General features: G+C 43.9%; 2 protein-coding genes across 6 annotated transcripts in view; one reads left to right on the top strand and one right to left on the bottom strand.

Moving 5' to 3' along the window:
* NBR1 (NBR1 autophagy cargo receptor) overlaps positions 1 to 2,607 on the bottom strand; it is a 29,773-nt gene extending 27,166 nt beyond the window's left edge. The window contains exons 1-2 of one of the 4 annotated variants that reach the window (XM_034755695.1): positions 2,589 to 2,607; positions 451 to 561 (exon numbers count right to left, since the gene is read on the bottom strand). In XM_034755695.1, coding sequence (XP_034611586.1) covers positions 451 to 552 — 102 coding nt within the window. In that variant the 5' untranslated portion in view covers positions 553 to 561; positions 2,589 to 2,607. Of the gene's footprint in view, positions 1 to 450; positions 562 to 1,364; positions 1,612 to 2,059; positions 2,431 to 2,588 lie in introns of those variants that run through there. The other 3 variants (XM_034755693.1, XM_034755694.1, XM_034755696.1) reach the window with 3 other exon arrangements.
* A 204-nt stretch (positions 2,608 to 2,811) lies between these two features.
* Positions 2,812 to 17,113, top strand: part of BRCA1 (BRCA1 DNA repair associated) — a 47,982-nt gene continuing 33,680 nt past the window's right edge. Inside the window, exons 1-9 of one of the 2 annotated variants that reach the window (XM_034756070.1) lie at positions 2,812 to 2,909; positions 4,284 to 4,417; positions 5,972 to 6,071; positions 11,276 to 11,329; positions 11,683 to 11,763; positions 12,303 to 12,391; positions 13,542 to 13,681; positions 14,706 to 14,811; positions 15,799 to 15,847. In XM_034756070.1, the coding sequence (XP_034611961.1) occupies positions 5,992 to 6,071; positions 11,276 to 11,329; positions 11,683 to 11,763; positions 12,303 to 12,391; positions 13,542 to 13,681; positions 14,706 to 14,811; positions 15,799 to 15,847 (599 nt within the window). In that variant the 5' untranslated portion in view covers positions 2,812 to 2,909; positions 4,284 to 4,417; positions 5,972 to 5,991. Of the gene's footprint in view, positions 2,910 to 3,542; positions 4,185 to 4,283; positions 4,418 to 5,971; positions 6,072 to 11,275; positions 11,330 to 11,682; positions 11,764 to 12,302; positions 12,392 to 13,541; positions 13,682 to 14,705; positions 14,812 to 15,798; positions 15,848 to 17,113 lie in introns of those variants that run through there. The other variant, XM_034756071.1, reaches the window with a different exon arrangement.

Genomic DNA, 17,113 nt, shown 5'->3' with positions numbered 1-17,113 from the left:
TAGTGTGGACGTAGTTTATAGCAGCAAAGCTGCACTTTTACCATACTGCCACCACTAAAGAAAACAAGATATACCAGTAAAAGTGCAGTTTTGCCAATAGAACTGCATCTACGCTAGGGGCTTCTATGGGCACAGCTACATTAGCCAGAGATACTTCTCTTCACATGCCTGACCAACATGGCTATGCCAGCAGAAATATGTAACACAGACGTAGCTAATAGCTTAATGAAGTCTAGAGGATCTTGTGTTTAACTGCATCAATAAAAGGAACTTTAAGAACTTCTTCACAGTGGCAATTATCTATTTTAACATTCCCTTTAATTTGCTTTTCTCAAAAGAAATACAATTGCCTATATTAAAAATAAATGTTCTTTAATTCCTAGATTTCTATGAAAGTTGGAAAGAGACAGGATAGTATACAGGATCCATGAACACAATTACAAAACTCACCATGGCTTCCACATCAGCCCAGGTAGTGTTTGATGAATCTGAAACCAGGAAACTCTGAGTCTCACCTCTAAAAGTCACACTGAGGTTTACCTGGGGCTCCATGCTGTGGGGCTATGGAAAAAGAAAGACTGTTACCCTAAAATATGTTAAGACATTTCAGGCCAAAGTCTCTTCTGTGGAAACGGAATGCAACTCCACTGACTTCACTGGAATTGAGAATTTAGTCCTTAATATTTACGATTTGAACAAAGAGGTTAAAACAACAAAGGTGATCTTAACTGAAATGCCTGCATTTTTGTTTGTCCAGGAATTAACAATACTTTGCCTGTAGAAAGACACCTTTGCTCACACAAAGGACATAGTTTTCAGCTACACCTCTACCCCGATATAACGCTGACCCTGGGAGCCAAAAAATCTTACCGTGTTATAGGTAAAACCACGTTATATTGAACCTGCTTTGATCCGCCAGAGCGCGCAGCCCCGCCCCCTTGGAGCACTGCTTTACTGCGTTATAGCCGAATTTGTGTTATATTGGGTCGCGTTATATCGGGGTAGAGGTGTATTTCTCTTCACAAATTAGCCATCCAACAGAGACTTCAACTGGAGTCTTGGCGCCATGTCAATACTGGAAATTTGCTACACCTCTTCCAACAACTGTTTACATTGCAACCTAGAGTCAGGCGACTAGCAGCAATTCCTTCCCTCAGTCCTGAAGGGGCTAGAATGTATTCATGATTGATCACACAGCTGAGTGAGTGCATCACTGCCCTTTCAGACAATCTCCACACAGCTTTTTTCTGTGCTTCAGGTAACCAAGCTTTTCTGGCACTCTGTTTTTTAGTCAATACATTTGTGAGAAGCAGGAAACAATAACTAGATTTTGCAGAACCTGCATTAACCCCATTGCTGCTAACCTTAGAGCATCAGGCAAGACCGCTTGTGGTCCAGGGGTCTGCTCCCAGGCCATATCTCCAGAGGAAGCTGCCCTACAGCTGATGCCAGCTGTGAGAGGGCTGCCCAACTCCTCGATAGGATTTAAAGCCAAGGCCACTCCTTTCAAACTTGGATGCCCAGAACCCAGCTTTCAGGAGCTGAACGGTCTCTGGGATAACAACTACCAGAGCTCAGCACCCATGCAAGGCAGAGTGGGTGCCTGACTCCAGGGGCGGATTTGCTGCCTGTGGCCATAACGCAGGCTCGAAGGGTGGCCAGAACGAGAGTGCGGTGCCTTGTCCATGCCTGGGGGCTGAAAGCAGCAACGGGCCAGGTAGAGGGTACAGAGTCAGCTAGGGGGCAGAGGATCAGGCCAGGCAGAGGGGCAGAGCTGGCCAGGCCCAGGGCCAGTGGGGAATCAGGGGGCTGTGACCTGGCCGGACCCCAGGGCCGGTGGGGCTGGGCTGTGACCCGGCTGGGCCCTGGGGCCGGTGGGGGATGGGGGGGGGGGGCTGGGACGCTGCCACTCAAGATGCACACCCAGCCCGGGAGCCTGCCCCGAGCGAGGCGTGTGACCTGCCCCGAGCACGGGGGGAGCCGGCTCGGGGTTCATGGATCGGCCCCGGCGTCGGGCGGGGGCACCGGGGGAAGTCACACCCCCGCTGGGGGTCCTTACCCGCCCGAGGCCGGTCCCGGCAGGGGAGCGGGGCGGTTCCGCGGGACCCCGGGCAGGGGGAGGCTCCAGGCGCCGCTCGCTCCTCACTGTTGTGATAGAGGATCCTAACATGGCGGATTCACCTCATCTGGCCCGCACCCTTTACTGCCGCCCGATTGGTCTGCGCGCCTGCCACTCACAGCCTCCCTCCTTTGGATTGGTCGCAACGGCGAGGGGTGGAGCCACGTTTCTGGGGACCACAACAATAAACAAGAGGGGCGCGGGAGGCCGGATCCGGGGCAGAGCGGTTCCCAACACCCTCCACTTCCGGGGTGAACTGCCGCTGCCGGCATAACGCCCCCTGAGGACGGCAATTCCCGGCATGCACAGCGTCGTCGCCGTCAGTTTCAGCGCCCGACGTTCCCTGCCTCACCCGGAACCACAACTCCCAGGATGCCTCACTCTGACTACTACAGTTCCCAGCATACACCACGCCCTAGAGGGGCCGGCCTGTGCAGGGCACGCTGGGAGTCGTAGTCCCGGCGCGTACCTCCTACGCTGGGCCTGGCTCCAAACATTGCCCCGCTCGGTGAGGGACTCCAGGCCTCGCCGCTCGCTTTCCGCCCGTGACGGAATAAACAAACCCAAAGGTCACATGGGGCAGCACAGCCAATCAGGGGTTCTCCTACCCTAAGTGACCCTCACGCCCGGGTGCGCGATCAGTCATGTGACTGTAGTGGAGCCAATACGGAGAAACTCTTCTCCCCTTGTGACGCGAACTCGGCCGTGTGATTGGCTACTTGGGTGCGGTGGTTTCCTAGGTGATGGAAAGGGCGCGAAATAGCTTCAGCTCGAGAGAGGCGCTTGGCGAGTGAGTGTGCGAGGGGGAGGGGGCGGGTGTCGGCCGGCGGGGAAGGGCGGGGATGGGGGGGGTAACGCCTGGGATGGGGGAAAGGGAAGAGGAAATGTATGGGGCCGGACCTGGGGGGCAGGACGGGGGAAGGGGTTAGGCCTAGCTCGGGGGTGGGGTAGGGGGCCCCAAGCTGGCCTAGCTCGGGGGTGGGAGTGCATGGGTGGGGTAGGCCTCAAGCTAGTAGAGGTGGGGCAGGGCAGGGCCTGGGGGGGGGTTAGGCCCTAAATTGGCAGGGTTCAGGTGTGGGATAGGTTCCTAAGCTGGGAAGGCTTGGGGGAGGGGGTGCATGTGTGGGGCAGGATGAGGGGGTAGGCCCTAAAATGACGGGGCTTGTGGGTGGCACAGGCCTTGGGGTGCAGGCCCTAAACTGTCAGGGTTTGGGGGTGGGGGTTCATGTGTGGGGCAGGGCCCTGGTGGGGCGGTGTAGAGCCCTAAATGAACAAGGTTTAGGGGCGGGGCGGGGGTGTTCAAGGCAGAACCTCTGGGGAATTAGGGGCCAAGCTGATGCAAGGGGTAGGCTTGATTCTGGCAAGGTTTAGGGTGGGGGACATGTGTGGTGCATGATCTGTAGGGATAAACCCTAAGCTGACACGATTTGGGCGTAAGGGGCATGGCGTGACAGGGCCCGGGGAGTGGGGTGCAGTGAGTAGGAGCAGGAGAGAGCTCTGGCTGGGGGAACCATTACACTCTCTTGGTTTGGCTGCCTGGGCCTATTGTTTGTCTGAGGAGGACCCCCACTGTTGTGGTTCTGGGGTGTCAACACTCTCATTCTCTTTAAATGAAGGGCTGCTGTGATTACCCTTGGGCTCTGCAGTTTGCTTGCCTGTCTATTCCTCCTTTCACCTGTTCTGTTTGTGAGGACAGGGCTAGGCTGTCTGCCTCTTGCTCTCTCGGTTTCAGTGTGGTTGATTCTCCCTCGGTTTTTTCTGTGTTTACTTTTGTCTTTGCTTCAGTGTAAATTTAAGACATTGCTGCCCCCACCTGTCAGAGCTTCAGAACTGAGTCTATGCAATAATCCCTCTTAAGTGAAAAGTCTCATACCTGGAAACTGCCATCCTTGAATAAGGTGGCACAGAGCGTCCTTTTGGTTCAAAATCTAGATCTGATCGTTCAGGCTAACACTAATCCGAGCTTCTGCAAGTGCCACCTGCTTTTGCTGCTGAGTGCTCACTGTGACTATATCATGTTTTGTTTCTGGTCTCCAACTGCACATCATTTGAATAGCCCATACTTGTAAGATTTAAACTGAGTTCAATCAGTTTTGATTTGTGTACTCTTACCTTGATACCCACAACTCCAAAAGCTGATTTTATTCCTTGTGTGATCTAATAGGTTTTTCAGATTCCAAGTCTACTATGTCCGCCAAGAGAGTATAAGATTTCTCATTCTGCAGACGTATGATGTGCATTGCCACTTGCTCAGCTACAGACGACCTATACTGGAATCATCAGCAAACAGCAATAAAGGTAGCATTAATTATGTTTTTCTCCCATTAGAATCTTTGCAGTGGCCTCTCTAAAGTATTTCACTATGTAGTATTTCATTTAAAAAAAAACTTTGTAGAAGGGTGGTGCCCAGAAGCCACACCTGAGATGAGGACCCTATTATGCTAGGCACAGTGTTTACACATTGTAAGAGACAGTACCTACTCTGAAGAGCTTATGGTCCAGATGCTCAAATAATGGGGAGGGGTAACAGGCACACAGAGGTGAAGATCCATTTTGTACTTCCTTGCATTTCATGTGAGCAGCAGAGCAGTTACGTACACATAGGGAATCATTTCTAAAGATTTTATGCCAGTGGCTAAAGGGACTACCATTATCAGATAATTTCTCATGTTTTCTGCAAGTTAATGTAAGAAATATTAAATGTTTTATGTAAATCTATTTAGCTTTTCATTAGTTCTGGAAACTGTTCATGTGCAAGGCCCCGATCCTGGAAGCATGAGTCAGTGGAGCTCAGGATTGGCCCTCCTCATTGGCCCTCCTCACAACTAAGGGTATGTCTACACTCCACTTTCCTCGGTAAAACTTTTGTCAGTCAAGGGTGTGAAAAAAACACACACTCCTGACCGACAAAAGGTTTACCGATGAAAAGCGCTGGTGTGGACAGCGCTTTGTCAGTGGGAGACGCTCTCCCGCCCACAAAGCTACCGCCCCTTGTTGGGGATGGTTTTATTTTGTTGGCAGGAGAGCTCTCTCCTGCCGACAAAGAGCAGCTACACTGTGTACCTTACAGCAGTATGGCTATAGTGGCACAGTTGTGCCGCTGTAATGTGCGCAGTGTAGGCATAGCCTAAGATACTTGTGTCGCCCTAACCATTTCCTGCTTTGAATATTACAACCTCCTCCTCTTGACGTGCACCTCACCTGTCCAAAATTCAGTTGACAAAATAATTTCCTTGTTAGCTGCTATAACAGCATTTTCCCCACAACCCTGAAAGCCCTGCACTTGTTCACCAACCCTCTGCATATTAAGGTCAAATTCTGGCCTTCAAGACTGAGATTCAGTTCCTCCCTATATCTTTAATATAGTCTACTTTCATGTCCTCATCTGTTCTGTCCACCAGTGATGCCAGCTTTTGATTTCTCACATAAATCTCTGCTGTTTTCTATGCTGCCTTCTGTATCTAGAAAACTCTGCTGAAGCCTATTCGCTAAGGCATCACCCTCACTGCATTCAGGTCCCTCCTAAAGACTCGCATCTGCCCCAAAGCCTCAAAGAAATAAACTAATTCATATTTTAAATGAAAGCTTGAAAAAGAAGTGTACATGAGTTCGCTGAGTCGCCATATGATCTTATTTCTGTTACTTTCCCCACGCTACTCTATTCCTCTAGTTTGTGGTCACCTTGTAATGTCAAGTCTATATTCTCGATTGTAAACTCTTTAGAGCAAGGATCCATCAAATTCTCTGAGGAGCCTAATACATGCTACATAGTACATATGAATGTAGTAATGTTCACATTGCAGGCAAATGTGAATAAGATACTATGTGCCAGAATAAATTTATTTTTTGTAGATTGTGTTTGGAATTGAGGAATGGACTCGTCTGTGGCTGCCATTGGAGATGTGCAAAATGTGCTTTTGGCTATGCAGAAGAACTTGGAGTGCCCAATATGGTATGTCAGGGGAATAATCTGGACTTCATACTGCACCGGGGTGGGTAAACTTTTTGGCTTGAGGGCCACAGCAGGGTTCCGAAACTGTATGGAGGGCTGGGTAGGGAAGGCTGTGCTTCCCCAAACAGCCTGGTCTCTGCCCCCCTATCTGCCCCTCCCACTTCCGGCCCCTCAGACTGCCCTCCTCAGAACCCCCGACCCATCCAGTCCCCCCTGCTCCTTGTCTCCTGACCGTCCCCTCCCAGGACCCCCCCAGGACCCCCCAATCCAAACCCCCCGTCCCCTGACTGCCCTTACCCCTATCCACACCCCCGCCCCCTGACAGGCTCCCCGGGACTCCCACGCCTATCCAACCGCTCCCTGTCCCCTGACTGCCACCTGGGACCCTCTGCCCCTTATCTAACCCCCCTACTCCCCACCCCCTTACCATGCCTCTCAGAACACCAGGACTGGCTGCTGTGCTGCCCGGCCGGAACCAGCCACGCTGCCGCGCAGTCTAGAGCAGTGGGGCAGGTCAACAGCTCTCGCGGTCGCGCTGCCCGGCAGGAGCTTGCAGCAGAGCGCTGGCGGCACAGCAAGCTGAGACTGCGAGTCGGGGGAGACAGCAGAGGAGGGGCCGGGGGCTAGCCTCCCTGGCTGGAGCTCAAGGGCCAGGCAGGACAGTCCCGCGGGCTGCAGTTTGCTCATCGCAGTGAATTATGACAAATTGTTTACTTTTTTTTTTCTTGTATTCAAACACTACTTACTCTACGCACAGCCACAGCTGGGGCCATTTGGAAAATGAATATTTGGGTTTTGTGAGATCCAAGCTTTCTGTATCTCAGAGAGCTTATTGAGAAAATACTTGCATCTGCTCAGCTCTAAGCTTGAAGAGTTAAAAACAGCACCTGGATACATGTAACAAACATGTGTTCTAACAAATCCTGCCTTCCTTAGCAAGGAAGCATGAACCTCCCTTAACTATTCAGTAGTGGGGAAAAAAACTGGAACTGGCTGGATCCAAGTGCTGCTTGTGAGAGAGCCTGGATCCAGCCTGCTTATCTCTACACAAGGTATATAGTCCTTTAAAACAAACAGGATGTTAAAGCTAGGAAATTCAGAAATTCTTGATGAATTTAGGACAGACTCTTAATTTCTAAGAACCATATATGTGGTAGATTTTGCATTTAATATCAAATAATTCACGGATGAAAGGTCTGAGTTAGCTTTTAAACAAGCTTAACATCTAGCTTTTGCCCCGGTGACTAGAAAATGACTTGGCCTAACTGCAGTGGACATGTTATAGTGTGATCTCTTTCATTGTAAAGCCACAGTGTAGAAGACTCTATATTCTTTGACTAGTCAAATGTCATTGTACTACCTCTTCTGGAGCATTTAGGGTGTAATAATGCTGGTGCTTCTTTGGTAAATCTCTGAATCACTGCATGATTTGTTATAATGACAATAAATAGTGAACAATTACTCGGAGAGAAAATATAATCCAACACAGTTGTCAAGGTTTTGCTTTCAGGTTTGCCTGGTGCACATTTTCTACCATGTTCTGTTTCCCATATGTGTGTGGAGCTCCCTAAGGGACAGTAGAATATCTTGTGTGAGGGGAGAGTTTTGTCCAGTGTAACTTTCACCTCTCATTGATGGGAGAACTCTGAGAGGCAACATGGATTTGATTCTTAAAGCTAACAGCATATTTGCTAAATAATAAACCATGGAAAAATGCATAGTCTAACTTAAGAACCACTCTGCTAGAGAAGCAGTAGACGGCAATATTAAAAAATACTTCTGGGATTTTACAACACTTACTAACCTCTCATGGTAGTAATTATAAAGTGAGCAAAAAGCTATGGATACTGTGGAAGTTGGGCCCATTTATTTTGCATTTTCATGAGAATCTAAGTCATAAAAGTGTAATGTTCTTTCTTTATTACTCTAGCAAGTTATCAATTTTAAAAGTTAGGAGACTCATAAAAATTAAGGATGCAGGAATGAGAGTTAATGCTGATGCTGCTTTTTTGGCTACTATTGCTGTAGATTTTGGTATTAGCAATTATTATTTAGACTGTTTTGCAGCAGAAACTGCTTTATTTGCTTTGACCAAGTAGAAGTCATTTTGATGTGGCCTTTTAATTGGAGTCATTGTGGTACTTGGCAAAGTTTATATAGCATGTTTTTCTTCTCTATATTATTCACTGAGGTTCATTGAGCTGAAATCCATTTCTGTGGCAGCTGTTGAAGACGAATGGTAGCAGTGAACAGAAAATACTTAGCCTGTTCTTACATGCTGCTAATTTCTGAGATTCTGGGATTCTGAATGATCTGTCCTCCTGATGTGGATACAAGAACTGTGAAACCCTTAAGGGTTTCGCAACATGACTCGGCCTGTTAACACCATGCTTGCCTAGATGTATGACATTTTATCTAAATAAAGGGGAATTTTTCCACATGTTGAAGGTAGGTTGTACTTGCTGATTTTAAGATGGCTAAAGCATGGAAACTGTTCAAGTAAATCCATTAGGAGTATATCTCAAAACCACAACAACAAAGGGTTCAGGGTCAAAAGTGAGTTAATATTTTGAAGCCATTCCTGTCTAACATGTTTTAAGAACAGCTAAAGAGTTAAAATGACTCAAGCCAAGTTATTTACTGAATGTTTCTTTCTGCACCAGGTAGATTTTTGCTACTGTAATTCCCTACTGCATGTATTCGTTTTATTTTTGTACCGAGGCTAGAACAGATTTGACTGTTTTGACCTTGTCTGCCCATGCTCACAAGAAATGTACGATTCCACCTGGTGTGCCATAACTTGGTTTTGAAAGGTAAAGGAAATGGAATGTAACTGTTATACTAAAAATCACAGTGTGGCAAAGGACTATCCCCAGTGGAATAGTTTTTCTAATCCCTTTCTGGCTTTCTTTTGTTCTTACTTCTTTCCCTCTGTCCTGCTTAGAAACTTATTTCGTATCTTCCCTCTAGTGATGATTGCTTGTGTGTGGGAGTGGGGGAGGGAAAAGGTGGATTGGTGGTAGGAGATCTTTGAAGTCCTTACTTCCTATTAAAACATAGTGTTATTGGACTTTTGGATGGAAATCGGGGGGGCTTAGTAATATCATTCACTGATTGGGCTGGTCCTGTCTTTATGAACCTTCACCAATCCAAAGATGGGTGTGTGAATGTTTATTATGAAACATGTCCTCCTGAAAAATAAGATGCTGAACACAGTGCGATGAGCCATTTTAGTAAAACATGTGGCAGAGGAGGAAGTGTCTCTCTTAGCCTGTTAGTCAGTGTTTGTAAGACAAACTACAAGAACGGTTTCAATCCTGTTTGTTTTTTTTATTGATTTTGTGTTGAAATTTTCCTGTGTGCTGAGTTTGTTTGCAGGATGTCTGCCTGGTTTGGGTTATAAATACTGTGCTGGAATGTAATTATTCCAGTTCTGTGATATTAGATGAGCATGTGGTACCCTAGCTAGAACTTGCTTCCCAGTAACATTGATTTCTGCTCTATGTGCTGTATCTCAAAAAGCAGTAGGGTTGTATTCAAGCAGGAATTGTCTGTCTGCTTCAGAGCTTTAAGTTAATCTAGCCAAGACATGAGAACCATCATAATCATAGTGCACATTTTGAGGAGTTTCCAGCATGGTGCAGTCTCTATTAATTAACGTTGCACAACTGTACTATTCAGTGCACAGTTTAGGGGTGCTTCTAAGTAGCATCTGCAAGTCACATGTACTAGGAGATTGGGTCCCATCTTAACAGGCTAGAGGAATGCTGTCTAATTGGGAATGAAGCTGTTGGCCCTCTGGAAACTACAACCAGTATGGAATGTGGCAACCCATCTCCCCAGCAACATGAGCTACTGCAAACACATCAAATTTGTCTTCTGCTCTCTTCAGGGGCTCACCATATACACCTCTACCCCGATATAACATGAATTTGGATATAACGCGGTAAAGCAGCGCTCCAGTTGGGCGGGGCTGCGCACTCCGGCAGATCAAAGCAAGTTCGATATAACGCGGTTTCACCTATAACATGGTAAGATTTTTTTGGCTCCCGAGGACAGCGTTATATCGGGGTAGAGGTGTACTACTATGTCAATTCAAGGACTCAGTCCTTATCTTCAAGACACTAAATGGTTTGAGTCCAGGATATTTAAAAGATCCCCAAAACTCTTGGACGAGGACTGCAGATGAAAGCGCTACTTCTCTGGTTCAATGGAACGATCCCCAGCAAAGATAAAGGTCATTTGTGCAGGAGACAGAACTTTCACAGGGGGGTCTATCCAAGACTGGAACAGACTCCCACAGGGACTAAGAACTACCACAGCCATCTCCCCCTTCTGCTCTAAATGCAAGGTTCACATCTTTGACCTTGCTTTTGCTAATGTAAACACAGCACAATGTACATATATTAAATTGATATAAATAAATGTTTAAAAATAGAATAAACCACTCCCCACACACAGCTTCTCACTGGGAGAAAAACAGAAAAAGAGAATCGCACGTGACAGATACTAATCGTATCACTTAATGCACTTCTGGAAAATGATCCTATTGCACTGATGAGGGTCACATAACAACCTGAGTAGAATAGAATTGGTATAGGGAAGGCTTGTATTCCCAGTGTTTCCACCAGGGGTCAGAGTGGAAGAGGACATCTTTTGTAGCTGCAAAACAACTTGTCCCTTGTCATACTGAACTGGCATCTCCAGAAAGCATCTCTTTTCGGTAGAGAGGAAGGAAGAAAGAAATGGCTTTAGAAAAACTAATTCTGTGCAATAGGCTGCACAACTGGAAAAGTCAGCCACCTTGCCTGGTGCCCAAACAAAAATTATGTTGAATATAATATAGCCCACCTTAACTGATTACTCTTGTTATAGTTAGTATGGCAACACCCATTTTTTCATGTCCTGTGTGTGTGTGTGTGTGTGTGTATATATGTATATGTATATATATTCCTACTGTATTTTCTACTGCATGCAGCCGATGAACTGGGTTTTAGCCCACGAAAGCTTATGCTCAAATACATTTGTTAGTCTCCAAGGTGCCACAAGTACTCCTCATTCTTTTTGTTGAATATTCTGCTTTTCTTGGCAAAGATTATGTATTTTTTTTCTAGTTCAATGAAGTTTTTGCCTTTCTTTCTTTATTTTTGTTGTATTGTCTTTTCAAATGTATAACAGTAAATATTTTTTTTTCCCTCTTTCAGTTTGGAGTTGATAAAAGAACCAGTCTCAACAAAATGTGACCATATATTCTGCAGGTAGGCCTCCAAACTTCTTCAGCACATAGTGCTCTCTGAGCATACTCTCTCCCAGCAATGCTAATGGAGTAGACTACTTAATAAATTAATGATTAGCTATTTCAAGAGCAGAAAATCCATTCCAGCTGAGAAGTAGCTGCAGCTTCAGAGACCATTTCAGAAGCAATTTGCTCAATTTGGTTTAAACTCTGTAGTAATAATGTAGGTACTCAGCTTGACAATGACAGATTTGTACAGATATGAGGTTATCCTAGCAAAGTGAAACCTATCAAAATGGCTGCAGCTTTTTAGAAAAAACAATTTCTTCTGTTAAAATATATTACCAGCATGATTTTTCCTCTTTCTTTTAATAGATTCTGTATGTTTAAACTTCTCAGCAAAAAGAAAAAAGGCCCAGCTCAGTGTCCACTGTGTAAGACTGAGGTTACCAAAAGGTAATGTATTCTGGGGACCATGGCGTTGGATAGAGAGAGAGCAGATGGAACTTTAAAACAGAAGATCCTGTTTTGTGCAAATGTCTTCGCCAATAAGGAACAAAAAATTGAAAGAGTAGAAAAATAGGAAGAATTGTCTCTTAGCGTTTTCTGTGACCATCTCCAAAACAGCTGTATGGTTCAGAATCTACTCTTAGGAAATGTTTGTGCTGTAAAATATCTCGGATTTCACCATTGTTTAACCATAACAGGCAGTTTCTATGCTAAAGCTGCATTAGAATAATTAAGTATAAAATTGTAAGGATAATGTGTACCACCTCTTGGTTTATTCTGAAGTGAATAATGCTTTAATTGCAGTAATACCGGCTATAGCATCTTGGGGAATTGAGCCTCTGCTCCTCGGAAACAGTTCTTAGCACTGCCTCATTTTCCACATACCCGGTTGCGTCCCCCTCCTTACTTAGCTCAGATTTCCAGGGAACTACTGGTAACTTACCCATGTCTTCCTCTTTGACACACAGCTGTTGTTTTTGTTTCAGAAGTCTTCAGGAAAATCCAAGATTTAAGCAGCTAATTGAAGGGCTACTGGAAACTATCCATGCTTTTGAACGTGACACTGGAATCAAGTGTAGGTATTGCTTGTCTCCAAGGGTCTGCACTCATGGTAAACTTTTGGGCTTTTGTGTCAAATTATACGTCCAATGCCATAGTCACTGTGTAAAACTCCATAGGGTGGGTTTTTCAGAAGTGCTTAGTTATTTAGGGCCGTAAGTTGTAAAGAAACTCACCCAGGCACTTCTGAAAATCCCACCCCAGGACTTCGAGGACTGTTCTGTGTGTGGAATAACTACGGTATCAGACCATATTTTCAGTGTTCGTCTGAGAAATGTTTGAACTTGTTAGCTAATTTTAATTCTATAACCATATCAAAAGTCTTATCCTGCTTCCTCTCTTTCCGCTGCCCCCAACTCCTCTTACTGTGTCTTTGCTTGCTTCTATTTATTTTTTTGAACTAAACTGTGATATAATGAATTTTTAGCCTAATGAGACTGAACTGTGAATCACTGCACTAATTACATTTAAATGTACTCTCTCTCTGTCATGTTATTCTGATATGAAACGATCCTTTCTAGCACACTGGAACTGGGGTAGACTTTTAGATGTATATTTTTGTTCATATTTTGGGATAGGGCTTTTTTTATGGGAAGGTGTTTTGATATATGGAGTTGGACAGTTCCTCTTAGGTTTTTTAATTGTTTTGCATCACTTGAAAATTACTAGTTTTAGGCCCTGATCCTGAAGCGGATCCATGTGGTCATACCGATTTGCCTGGGCGATCTGTTTTTAAGATTGGGGCTTTAGTAAATTAGTTTGTAAGGAATTTCTCATGAATCTAGATTAGGGATAGTTCTGTAGTGTAAAATTAATGCTAGTAATTTATTCACTGCTAGTCTTAAAATCAATAACTTTATTTTCTGGGGCTTGGAGCATTATGTACAAGATACAATTGTATCTTGAAGCTCCCCGACTTAAGCAAGGTGTTCCGTTCCAGAACGCCTTGCGTAAGTCGGGAATGTACCTTTGACAATTACACGCCAAAAAAAAAAAAGGTGCTTACGGAAGTTTTTCCGTAAGTCGCGTTTGCGCAACCCGGGGAGCGTCTGTACAGGACTTCTGTTACTGTTGCAAATGATGTATTAGTGTCCAGTTCATGGTTATTTAATGGTTATGGTGGAAGAAAGTTTGTTTCCTAATATTTTTCTTCTATCGTTTCTCAGTTTTAAACAGTCAGGATTTTTCTAAAAAACCTCTAGAAACCAATTCTACTGAGCTCCTGTGGAAGGAAGGTTCCATTATTCAAAGTAAGGGCTACAGAAACAGACAAAAAAGAATTCAAGAACAAGAAAATCCTACCTTGGTAATTTTTCTCTTCTGTTTATTTTTAATCTCTCTTGCATCTGGAATATCATCTGATGGCTAGTGATTTAGGAATGCAACTCTGAATTAATTTAAATGAGCCAAAATCCTTATTGTGTTGGTTTTTAAATGACTATTTGACTGAAATAACTCTCCTTAAAGGTGTTGGTTGAATAAAAGGGCTTCATTACTTTTTATTATGCAAGGTTGTAATATATTAATTATTGCTGAAATTACTGCTATGAGGTTTTTTTCTACTAATGTATAAAGGCGAATCCTAATTGAATAACTATTAAAAGGACATTGCAGACTTTAAAAAAAAAAAAATTATAAAAGAAAATTACTTGACATTCTAATAGCCTGTAATAACCTTGAAAAATAAAAATTTTTCAAATGTGGCCTTTCCACTTGCTTCAGTGTATCTCCTGTGAGAGCTGAAAGTAGCATGAGCTTCTGTTAGATGTTTTTTCTACTCCTGTGCAACTGGTGATGTTGGGGGAAGAACTGATTTTTGCAGCAGAGCTTTAAAAAAAAGTTGTTTAGTTGACAGTCTACCTAAACACTGGCCACTGTTTAATTTTTGGTAGTAAAGTGGTGAATTTGAAGAAAATATTCTTGGCTATTTATAATCAAAAAGATATTTCCCAAATGGGTGGTAATTTTTTTTTTGAGCCTAAGCTCGTTCCCAGGACCCATTAGGACACTTGTCTGATCTGTCAGATATTGAATATGCTAAATGTGGCAGAACTGTAACAGAAATGCTTTGAAATGTTAAATGACTAAAAATTACATTTCTGCTTTTACACCAGAAGCATGTATATTAATTGCAGAATACCTCTCAAATCAGTTAAAGCCACTCTCACGAACTGCACATGTTTAAAGTTCTGTACAGAGTCTCCAGATACAAACATTCACCCTTGTGCTCCATAACACATCTGACCGGCCTTCAGATTATATAATTCAGCCTGACGGGCTTACTTTTGTTTTTTGCAGTAACCACTTCCTCTGTACTCTTTTATTGGCAGGAAGCTAATGCTGGTGCCCAGGTTGCAGACAATATGGTCAGGAGGAGTTCCCTCAGAAACAAAAGGCAGAAATGTGAATCTGGTAAAGCAGTGTACATCGAATTTGGTAAGAACCCCTGTGTGTAAATGTACTAATCTAAAGCGTAATAATGCTTGTATAGCACCTTCTTCCTGTGCTTCGCAAAGTGTTTTACAAGCAGTTATCTCTGTTTCATACACAAGAACCAAGGGGACATTATAATTGTATTGGGTGGGAAATTTAAAAGTGATTAAATACTTTTTCAAACAATGTATAATTAAAATATGAAACTCACTACCACAGGCAGTCTGTGAGGCCAAGAACTTAACAAGATTCAAAAAGGATTAGATAGTTATATGTATATAAAGAATATCCAGACTTGTTAAAAATAATGATGGTAATTAAACCTTGTGCTTCAAGGTTTAGGCCAATCTCTAACTGCTAGAGATCAGGATGAGACCTAATGTTCGGGACAGACTATCCCACATCTGCCTACTGTGGGGGTTTTGACACCTTCCTCTAAAGCAGCTGGCGCTGTCCACTGTCAGAAACAAGATACTGGACTAGGTGGACTTCAGGTCTGATTCCATATGACAGTTCCTGTGTTCCTAATTAATTTAGACTTGCACCATCCTTGGGAGTGCGGAATTCTCCACTTATAAAAAGGAGATAAACTGAGCCACAGAAGCCTGAGCTGGGATTCGAATATAGCCAGAGCTCCCGACTTCCAGTCTCCTGCTTTAGACACTAGCCAGTGCCTTCTGTATTGGGTAAAAAATTAGAAACTCAAATCAGAACTTTTCTTTCACTAGCTGGCTCCGTATAAAAAGCTTTAGTACATTGTTTTGTGCTGGGGGCAACAATGTATCTGCACAGAGAAATTACATCCAGTATAAATTGCTGGCATGATCAAGATGGAGTTCACATAGTACAAGCTGAAAGAACTTAACTGTGGAAAAACACCAGGGTATAAGTGCTTATGTGAATACAGCGCATTGAAACAATGACAAATCCTGGTTTGCTTTTGGAATCTTTTCAGCCAGAGTGCTAACAGCTGATTTGTTTTTTTTCCAGGATCTGATTCTTCTGAAGATCTTCTTTTTAAAAAAGCAGGTGGTGGTGGGTAAGTAAAAGAGAACAATACTTGGAATGTGGTTGGTATTTTCTAGTTTAGCTCATTTAACTCCTCCCTGTTGGGTCTTAGAGAATCAGATGTGCTGCAGTGCTGTCAAGAGGGACCTACAGTCTTTAGCGGTGCTAGGCACCTTTGATGGACTTTTCCAAATAGATGACAATGCTGTGGTAAACATTATTCACAAAATGTGTCTGAAGACGACATGTTTACAATTAAATCTAGTTTCTAGCCACATTCTGCACTCCCTTGACAGCTAACATTAGTGTCCCAGGATTCACATCCATAAGTCACTATGGAAAATATTACGCTTTTCACCAATTCAACCTTCATACATTTCCAGATACCATGGTTTTTCCACACTTTCAAAAGGGAAGCCATTCCTAGTCTTCCAGTTTCTTCAGAGTAGCCTCCTTGGTTGGATGTATATGATCCCAGATAATTAAATTCATCTACTGCCTCTACAGCTTGACCATTAATCGTAATGTCTGCTTGTATCATGTTACTGATCATGGCAACATATATGCATTTCATTTTTGCCACATTCAGGAATAGTCCATATTCCCGATTACATGTTTTTACAGGCTTCATTATTCATTGCATTGTGTCCGTGGTTGCAGCAAAAAGTGTCATATCATCAGCATATCTGAGGTCAGTTAAGACGTGTCCACCAATGGAAGCTCAGCTCCTTCCACTTTTTCAAAACTTTCTAGAGCTTGAATTGTAATAAATTTTGTGAACACGTGGAAAAGACTTGAGGGGAAAATGCACCCTGGTCTCACACCCTGCTCAATGGAAAACCAATCGCTGCTTTTCACACCGTGGCCTGTTGTTAACAGAAGAGACTTGCAATAAGTTTAATTAGATGCTTTGGAGTCTCCGTGTCTGCCTCAGTGATGGTTGTGTCAGATGGCATCACGTGATCAATGGGTGTTTATACTCCTTGGGTTTTTCAGTGATATAGATATTTGCGAATTTGATCCCCTGTGTCTCATTCCTCTCTGAAATCACATAGTTGTGCTGGTAGTTCTGCTCCTATCGTACTTCATGGTATCCTGAATTATGTAGAGAAGCACTTTGCTCATGTGCGATATCAGGGAGATGGTACAATAGTTACTGCATTCTGTTATATCCCTGTTCTTTGGCAAGGGCAGAAAGATTCCCTTTGTCCAGTTGTCCAGCCAGTTTTTAGTCATCCATACATCATTGCAGATTTTCCACATGAGGTGAATATTGTGGACACCAATTGCATTTAGC

Source organism: Trachemys scripta, chromosome 23 (genome assembly GCF_013100865.1).
Source record: "Trachemys scripta elegans isolate TJP31775 chromosome 23, CAS_Tse_1.0, whole genome shotgun sequence".
In the NCBI taxonomy this organism is placed as follows: domain Eukaryota; kingdom Metazoa; phylum Chordata; order Testudines; family Emydidae; genus Trachemys; species Trachemys scripta.
This window is presented reverse-complemented; position numbering and strand designations above follow the sequence as displayed.